Source organism: Nelumbo nucifera, chromosome 4 (assembly GCF_055504915.1).
Source record: "Nelumbo nucifera cultivar China Antique chromosome 4, China Antique-T2T, whole genome shotgun sequence".
NCBI classification, from domain to species: domain Eukaryota; kingdom Viridiplantae; phylum Streptophyta; class Magnoliopsida; order Proteales; family Nelumbonaceae; genus Nelumbo; species Nelumbo nucifera.
In genome coordinates, this window is record NC_142652.1 from 94,812,590 (window position 1) to 94,822,044 (window position 9,455).

At 37.7% G+C, this 9,455-nt stretch overlaps 1 protein-coding gene across 2 annotated transcripts; it reads left to right on the top strand.

Moving 5' to 3' along the window:
* Positions 1-244: 244 nt before the first annotated feature.
* LOC104610059 (uncharacterized) lies at positions 245-4,344 on the top strand. Of its 2 annotated transcripts, XM_088886481.1 has the most exons (6): positions 245-486; positions 2,499-2,561; positions 2,679-2,807; positions 3,397-3,636; positions 3,757-3,816; positions 3,925-4,344. In XM_088886481.1, the coding sequence occupies exons 1-6, from the start codon at positions 376-378 to the stop codon at positions 4,036-4,038; spliced, it is 717 nt and encodes a 238-aa protein (XP_088742607.1). In that variant the 5' UTR covers positions 245-375; the 3' UTR covers positions 4,039-4,344. The 2 variants fall into 2 exon arrangements, with proteins under 2 accessions (XP_088742607.1, XP_010274827.1); XM_010276525.3 differs by lacking the exon at positions 2,499-2,561 and having other exon boundaries at positions 253-486.
* Positions 4,345-9,455: the final 5,111 nt, after the last annotated feature.

The following is a 9,455-nucleotide window of genomic DNA, read 5'->3' on the forward strand; positions in this document are numbered from 1 at the left end:
TACATGTGTAACATTAGCCACATCATCATCTTTCCAGGTGGTAAAATTAAAGTAGAAGAGACCAAAGTGACCCATCTTGGTTACTTTTTTTATTTTCTTGGAAAAGGTTAAAGCCATGAATGAAGAAAACCCTATACTCAAGCAATCCATCTTACAACAACAAAGCAGTTCTGGAACATTGTTGTGGGCCCATTCAAACGATTTTCTGAAAAAGCCCATTCAAACGGTTCAGTTTCTCACTCTCTAGAACCTTCCCGTTAAAACCAGAACCAGCTCATCTCATCCCACAACATTGTTGGCTTTCTGCTCACAGCGCAACGCAGCGCTTCTCTCTTTGCGTAAATTGTAGCAGAGGAAGGTGAAGAAACATTGGCAATGGCGGAAGAATTGGAGCTAGATTTGGCTGAACTTCGCCACCTTCAGAACATTGCGAAAAGGCCCCGGATTGTCTCCCTGCTCTCCTCCGAGATTCGCAAGTTAGAGAAGGTCTTCTCTTTTCCTTTCCCTTTGATTGCTCTGCCTTCAGTAGCTTTCTGTGTGGTTAGTTGCATCTGGGATTTCTTGTTTATTGATGGGTTTTAACCGCTAACTCATTAATGGGTGAGTTTTCTTTGTGGTGGGATATGTTTGTTCTAGTTAGAGGTTCCCTGCAAATGGATTTTGAAATCGAGGATTGAGAGGTTATTCGATTAGGTGGATGGTTGATCCTGGTTAAGAGGAATTGGGTCTTTTTTGGATTGATGGTTCGTTAAATCAACCGATATGGACCAGAAGATATTAGTGTTTACAGTTCATTCCCTATGCAAAAACCTCTATAGTAACAGGAATGGGAGATTGGGTGGGTGAGTGGGGTAAGAACAACTATATGATTTTTTTTGGGTACATGAGATAACTTGTTTGGTGACTTAATATATAGACTCAATTATGGGATTCTCTTCATCTCTTTATTGTTGTTGTTGTTGTTGTTGTTAGTATTGGAATCAGCATGTTGTATGGGATATTCTTATTCTTTTGCTCTGGATTTTGAGAAATGAAGACTTGTTCCCAATTATGTATTAATTCTTGAGTGACTTTCAACTCTGTAGTTAAATCTTCTATCCACCTTTTTGATACCAATTCTATTGTTTGAGTATCAAAATAAATTAGGGACACACCCCAAGTTTTTTTTAGAAGCACACCCCCAACATTCACGGTTCAACTCTGTAGTTCAACTTCAACATTGTGTCTTCTTATGTATGCAATTAGTTTCAGTGTGAAGCACATGAGATTGAAGGGATGCAAAATGCATGTAAGATTGAAAAGTTTTAGAGTTGAATTCTTGTGCGAATGTTAAAACAAATTGTCCGAAGGCAATGAATTAGTTATTGGGTTTATAAACCACCATATTGATACTGAAGATTCATACTCTACCAGGATTCAGAATGTCAGATAATGCAATATATGAGTTATCCATGTAAATGTTTGTGTATATTTGGAGCTTAATTGGAGTGTTACTGTTTCAAGTTGCTTCACATGGGTGATTTAACTTTAATGTTCAAAAACATATTTTGTAGAGAATATTCAACTTGAAATGGGAACAAATTTTGCATCAGGTTTGGCACATGGGAGGTGTTTGGAAGAAAGGTGATCCTGCTTCCTTTGTCCTATGTGGTACCTAATGGCACTTAAGTGTCTGAAACAATAATAAAATATTGTGCTCCTAGTTTCATGCTAAAATCTCTCTCTCTCTCTCTCTCTCTCTCAGCCTCACACACACTTCTTTCTTTTTTTTTTTTTTATTTATTTGCTAGACTATAAAACCATAAGTTGAAATCACCAACCACTGAAATGATGTGTACATCCAGGTTGGAAATGATAAATCTAAATTGTAGAGTGTTTCTAAATCATTCCCCCCTTCTGGTTTTATTGTTTTCTGGAATGTATTTTAATCAGTGTTGTGTTGACATGGATGTGGGAGTTGGAATCTGTGACACGTTTCAAGAGTCTGAGTTGGCAAGATGAGAAAACATGGACTTGTGGACATGTCTATGTAAAAGTATATACTATTAAAATACTTATCAAAAAAAGTATATACTATTAATTTTTTTATTAATAGTAAATACTACGAGAATAGTCCTTTTTTTTATTTTAACATTATATACCTGCAAAAATGGGTTCAAAATGTTGTCTTTTTTACCAAGTAACAGTGTAACACTTGATACACAATGTGCCATTCATCTTGTACACAAGCTGTTCATTTATGTCAATAAACCAGGAGATAGAAAGGAAATGTTACATAGAAGTGTCCTAAAAATCTGTGAAGTGTCAGACCCTGATGTATTTGACACAGACACACTGACCCTTTCAGGAAAGTCTATGCAACAGTGATTTTAGTTTTATTTGTTGTTGTTGGCCTTGAGAGATCTGTACGTATATTCATGTGGATAGCTAATACAGAAAATTGTGCTTTGATTACACATTTGAGCATGAACTATGGTCCTGTTTTCTCTTGAATGAAGAATAAATCATTGCGACAACCAACAACCAAGAAGCCTGCATCTGATTTCAAGCTTTTGAGTCAAGTGGACTCTAACCTTTACTATCATATTTTTCATTTTTTTTTTTGTCAGCGTATCATGTTTTCCATTTATTGAAGACGTATTTTCTTTCATAAGCTGACTTTGATTTATTCTCCACAGTCATCAAAAGATGCCGTGTCACCAGCTATCACACAGACTCCAGCTCCAGTGAAGGTGCCAGCAACCCCTGCAGTGAACTATGTTACACTTAGCTCATTCAGCTGGGATCAAGACAGTGATAAAATCAAGGTATGGGAATCGGATTCCATGTAAACAGAGAACATGAACCACTTTCATGTTATACTTGCCAAAGGGGAGTAGTATTTTAGATTTGCTTTTTTTTAGGTGGGGTAAGGGGATTTCTTATATTTGATTGGGTGTTGTATTTTGTTGCATTATGGCATTGAAAATTGAGCTTGTACCTGCCAATTGAATTCACAACTTCTGATTGCCATTGAAATTGCTCTTTTTCGTGGTTCAGTGGCTTTGTACATCCTTAGGTACCCTATATTAATTATTGTCCTCCAAATACTTGATTGAATATTTGCTTTTATTGGCAAGTTATGTATAATATGGTAATTTGTCATGTTTGAGTCAGTCTTAATAGTTAATATGCCTTATCAAATGCGTATGCTAAGGTTTTGGATTGAAGTTTAGAAGTTAGATGCAAGAGGAGTTTTTTCCTGCTGTGTTTTGCGTAGCCTTTCCTTCCTCTTGCCCCTTTGTTCATCATTATCTGATTTAGACATGCAATACATAGATTTTTATATCTTGGTGTCTATCTTGTAATCTAGAGGTTGAGGTTTGTTTGATGGTAAATTTTGAACTCTATCTTCAGATATATGCCTCTTTAGAGGGAGTTGAGCAAGAGAAGGTGGAGACTGTGTTCAAGCCGATGTCTTTAGATATAAAATTCCATGATGTACAAGGGAAGAATTACCGATGTGCCATACCAAAATTGAACAAAGAGATTGTTCCTGAAAAATCAAAGGTGGTTGTCAAGCCCACAAGGGTTATTATCACACTGGTCAAAGCCTCAAAAGGCAACTGGTTGGATTTGCACTTCAAGGAAGATAAAGTATGTACTGTTCATTTTTCCTGTAACCTTTTCTATTTTTGCTATTCAGGGCCTACCAATATTTTCTGTCGATGCATCTCTGATATAATTAATTATCGTTTTATCTTGTGTTTTCTGCAGCTGAAGCCAAATATGGACAAAGATCGTGATCCAATGGCAGGAATAATGGACTTAATGAAGGTGAATCTCCTTTTCGCTCTTTACTTGTCTATGTTGGTGGTGTTTAATGATGGTGAAGTCTTGGGTATTTTTCTGAGCTTAGGTAATGGTTTGGTGTTCATTTGGCAGAACATGTACGAGGAGGGAGATGATGAAATGAAGAGAACGATTGCAAAAGCTTGGACTGATGCCAGATCTGGGAAAGTAGCTGACCCAATGAAGGGGTACCCACCCTTGAGTTAAACCTTAAATGGTAAAATAGTGTGGCAACCTGGAAATAGAAGAACAGATTCCTAGTTATATTTTGTCTTTGCGGGTTTCTATTGGTGATCGCTTGTGTTATTTTCTAGTCTTAGCAGAGCTTTTTTTTTTGTCATGTTCATGAGTTTTGGATATCCCCAACTTTTTGGAAGAATCAATGGATCTACTAGCACTGGCCAAAACATCATTTGATCCAATAACAAATTAATATATCATTGCATATGCAAAACTGAAATATATAAATTTATTATTGAAGAATTAAATGAAAAATATGCATTCTTCCTCTCATTCTTGATTCCAATGAGTTTCTTCCTTTTTTTGATACAAGATTTCAAGTCTTTTTTTTTTTTTTTTTTTGTTTTTGTGGATGGAAACTCTTAGGCATTTAAGATGAAAATGGAAGGCTTGGAAATAAAAGAAAAAAATCTGGAAAAGTATAAAAAGCAGAAAACATAAGGGCTGTCAATGGACTGGATATTGGTCCAACCCGATCTGGTCCAATATGAATCCATTACAGATGGACCAGGTCGAATCCAATCCTAGAAATGCTTTGGACAATTAAATCTGGACTGGTCCAATTCAATGTCTTATTGGAATGTTAATCTGTTCAAACTGGTTTTAATTCAGATTGAGTCCAACTCAAACCCGGTCTATTGGCACCCCTCCCCTACTTTTATCTTCTATTAAAGGACCAGATATTGGTTCATTACAGATGCACCAGGTCCAATCCAATCTTAGAAATGCTTTGGACAATTAAATCTGGAATGGTCCAATTCAACGTCTTATTGGAATGTTAATCTGTTCAAACTGGTTTTAATTCAGATTGAGTCCAACTCAAACCCGGTCTATTGGTACCCCTCCCCTACTTTTATTTTCTATTAAAGGACCAGATATTGGTTCATTACAGATGGACCAAGCTCAATCCAACCCAATAAATACTATGGACCATTAAATTTGGACCGGTCCAATTTAATGTCTTATTGGACCATCCAATCGGTTCAAATTTATTTTGATTCAGACGAGATCCAACCCATTGACTGATTGACACCCTTAATCTTCACGTGGTCCGTCCTGGCCTGTATCAGTCTATCAACCAATACAAGTTGGATTTCATGCAATATGATTATGAACGATACCAACCAGCATACGTGGAATGGATGGGTAGTACCAACTACAAACCCCATTCCACCATTCCACCATTCCACCATTCCAGCCATGCCATGCAGTGGTCATTGTGGAAATGGATACATATACAAAAACGCCCTGTACCGTACCGTGAACCTGATGTAAAGAGAGAGTGGCCAGTGAGTGGGACGAGAATGAGATCATTGGGAAAGTGAAATGTAAGGTGATTTAGAAACTCGACACAAATAGATTTCTAGTTGTATCATTGAACAGTGATAAGAGCCAATGGTTGCACTCAAAGAGAAAAGGATACAATCCAAGCAGTGGAGCAGCATGCAGTGAGACAGAAACTTGGAAGGACGTCGAGGAGAATAGTTATAGAATGGCTATGAAGTGAACAACAGTCGCATAATGATAAGAAAGTACCAATTCAAGACAACGACCCAACCACATAACCGGTGATTGACTGAGAGAGGGTGAGGTTGATTCTTTAAGAAAATGGCAGCCGAGCTATTGCTCTCAAAGCGACCATGACAAAGCCTCTAAAATCTAAATTTGCTGTAAATTTTGCAATTTGGCTTACAGCAAATTTAGGTCCAGGCTCAGATCAAACTGTCCTGTTTTAGTTGGATAGAGAAGCAGGTGAAACACTTTTTATTATCTAGCACCAGGAAATACTTTGAGGCTATATTTGTATCTCTATGTATCAGAATCACATCCATTGTGCCTACTGTAAAACCGACTTGCATTCTATACAGGAACAAGTTGCACTTCTCACTGGGTTATAGTTGCATTATATTACTCAGATCTTTATGCAAATGAACAATGCGACCTTCGGCCTTTGTTTTGATAAAAAACAGAAGGTTGAGGCCTGAGGGAACCACAGCTTTCTGTTTATCTTATCTTTTGTCAAACCAAATACAGCCTGAACTCTGAAGGTGGCGTTGTTCATTTGGATGAAGATCTGAGTAAGGCCAACTATAAACAGTGAGAAGGAGTCAATGGATCAGTGGTGGCTTTTTTCTAAGCAAAGCGTGGTATTAAACAAGGAGACCCCCTTTCTCCTTTTCTTTTCACCTTCATTGTAGATGTCTTGAGTAGATTAGTAACAAAAGCTGATACAAAACAATTGCTAAGAGGTTGGAGAGCGGGGAGGGATAGGGTATCGATTACCCATTTACAATTTGTTGATGATACCCTATTGTTTTGTGAAGGGGACAATGTGATGTGGGTTAGAAACCTAAAGCAAACAGTGTAGCTCTTTGCAAGGTTATCCAAATTAAGAGTCAATTTCGAGAAGAGTTGCATTGCAGGTGTAAACATGGAGGATAGATAGTTAGAAGTTTGTACTGAAATCTTGGGTTGCAATGTCTCTCAATGGCCTTTAAACTACTTAGGTTTACCCTTAGGAGCCAACCCGAAGGAGTTAAGCTTTTGGAATCCAGTTGTAGAAAAGGTGACAAAGAAACTGGCTTGTTGGAAAAATGGCTACATTTCCCTAGGTCGGGTAACTCTAATAAAGTTGACCCTAGCAAACCTCCCTGTGTACTATATGTCAATCTTCAAAATGCTGGCGGGAATAAGCAAGAGCATTGAGAAATTAACAAGAGACTTCTTATGGGAGCCAAGAGAAGAGAAAAGAAATCACAAGGTGTGCTGGGAGATAGTCGGTAGAGATAAAAAGTATGGGGGCCTTGGGATAGAAAATATCCAAAATAAATTTATCTCTACTAGGGAAGTGGCTATGGAGAATGCCAAGAGAAAGAGAGAAACTATGGGCAAGGGTGGTGGTGAGCATACATGGGCTATTGGACAATGGGTGGAACGCTGGATCACTACAACAGGCTACCAGAGTTTCACCTTGGAAGGCCATACAAGCAATTCTACCTTGTTTCTTGCCTCTTGTAAGGTATGAACTCAATTCTGGCAACTTAATCAAAATTTGGGATCAAATCTGATATGGGAACTCCCCTTTGAAAGACTTATACACCCCCCCCCCCCCCCCCTTTGCATTCTTTATCATGTTTCAAGAGTGAGCCCATTTGAACTTTCTTAGTCCATTCAAACTCAACCAATGGTTTTGATTGGAACTTTGGCTTTAGAAGGGGATTAAGGGATTCAGAAATTGATAATGTATTCTCTTTAATCCAATACCTTGAAGGAACTTTCCTTGATCCTGATAAGTTTGTTGGGAAGTTGTACACTGACTGGCTACAAAGGAAGAGGAAAAAGTGGTGCCTTTCCCTGCACTGGTGTGTTTTGTGTAAGGGTAATAGTGAGACTTGCTTTCATTTGTTTATTACTTGTCCATTTGTTGCTGGTATTTGGGAATAACTTTTTTCCTTGTTTGAATGTAGGTGGACACCTCCGGCTGACATCAAAAGTTTCTTTGATCCAACTTCCTATCCATGGTTGAAGAAGATGGGTAACATCATGTGGAAGAGTGCTAGGGCGGCAATAATCTGGGTAGTGTGAGAAGAAAGAAACGCAAGAATTTTTAGAGAAAATGAGAGTACAAAAGAGGCCTTGATTTAATCAATATTGATTAGAGTGACTCAATGGCTGAAATCCTTAAGAAACTTCTCACATATATCCATTGATGATATCATTAGAAACTGGAAGATAGTGGCAGACTCAAATGTCAATAAGCAACCTGTAATTCCCATCTAAACCCCTCCTGAAAGAGGATTTATAAAGCTTAACTTTGACGGCAGTAGCATGGGAAACCCAGGAAGATCAGGAATTGGAGGTGTATTTAGGGATGAGAAGGGTATAGTGTTTGCATTATTCTCAGGCCCAACAGGTGAAGGAGACTCATTGAAGGGGATTCCAAAAACCGGTTACCCATCAGTGATGATCCGTTGTGCATATGTCTTGAATCAATTCTAATCCATCCACCCACCCACCCACCCCAAAAATATAAATAATAAAAATAAAATAAATTCTCTGAAGACAATTGGTTGAGAAGATGGTTTGATCCGTCTTGCAAGCATCTGGAATAACCCCTGCCTCCTTGTACTAATTTCCAATAAAACATCCCCGCATTCCAACTTTGATACTGGTAAGGTGATTTGTGATGGGGAATAATCAATAATACCATAGGTGTTGCTCGTGTCATGCTTTTCTTATCTTTAAATTTTGGAATTGCAGGGTTTAAGTTTCAGAGCCAGGGAAGCACGATGAAGGCAGAGTTCTAAGCTATTTTGAAAGCTTTTTGTTTGATCAGGGAGAAAAATTGGGAGTTGATGTTGTTTACAGATTCTCTTCCAATAGTTATCTTCTTTTTTTTTTTTTTTTGTTAAGATGAACCAGTCTCTCGGTCAGATCAATGTTAAACAATACGTTAAGATATGTAAATAGATCCTGGGTGGAACCTGCACATAGGCTAGCACAATTAATGAAGTTTTTATTTTTATTTTTAATAAAAGTAAGGGGGCTACACCTAGGCTAGCACAATTAATGAAGTTCGAGGATCATATCGAATGCAGGTTTGATGTCCTTCCGAGGGGCATTATGGACAATGTTGATGTAAATGCTATTTATTTTATCCATCAAAAAGAAAAAAGTGGAAACAATTTTTTCATGTCATTTGTATAGTGTCAGGAGTGTCCAACAGTTTCACCTTGGGAACTCAATAGCATTGCCAAAGTCCTTTGTATTATATTAGTCTCTAGGAGCTGGATGGTAAAATATTCGGAAATCATGGTTTTTACTGGGTCGAACAGTCCGATCATTCAAATCAAACGATCAACCCATTCTGACAAAAAATTAAAAAAAAAGGGTCAAAACTGTTCGAATAGTTAACAGACCGGGTCAGCGGTTTATTGACCAAAATCAACGGTTTTTGAAGGAATTCTAGTTTTGGGGAAAACCAAAACCGGTCACCTGACCGGTTCTCAGTTTTTCCGGTCTGGTTTTGAAAACCATGTCAGAAACCATATTAAAATAACAAATCTCAAATAACATTTACTTTAGAAGAGATGAAAACTAATCAATAAGGCTCAGTTTGGAAGGAATACAAATACAAATTTGTAGAGTGCAAAACCTTGTATTTTGTATGTATTTGCACTGTACATATTTGTATTTGTACTCTTTCCAAATTGAGCCTAACTGTAATGGATTCAACTGACACAATCATAGTTTTCAAGGCGCCAAGGCGAGGCTAGGCAACAGGTGGGTGCCTTGTCACCTAGTCGCCTATGCAAGCACCTATGTGATGGATTTTTTTTTTAAGTAAAAATCACATATCGTAAGGTAGTTCCCTAGGTTCCATA

Bases quoted from the DNA above. Each gene is read 5' to 3' on its own strand.
- LOC104610059 (XM_088886481.1), top strand. From the start codon at position 376: ATGGCGGAAGAATTGGAGCTAGATTTGGCTGAACTTCGCCACCTTCAG. The intron at 487-2,498 runs GTCTTCTCTTTT...TCTTGAATGAAG, and splicing joins AGATTCGCAAGTTAGAGAAG to AATAAATCATTGCGACAACC. The intron at 3,817-3,924 runs GTGAATCTCCTT...TTCATTTGGCAG, and splicing joins GAATAATGGACTTAATGAAG to AACATGTACGAGGAGGGAGA.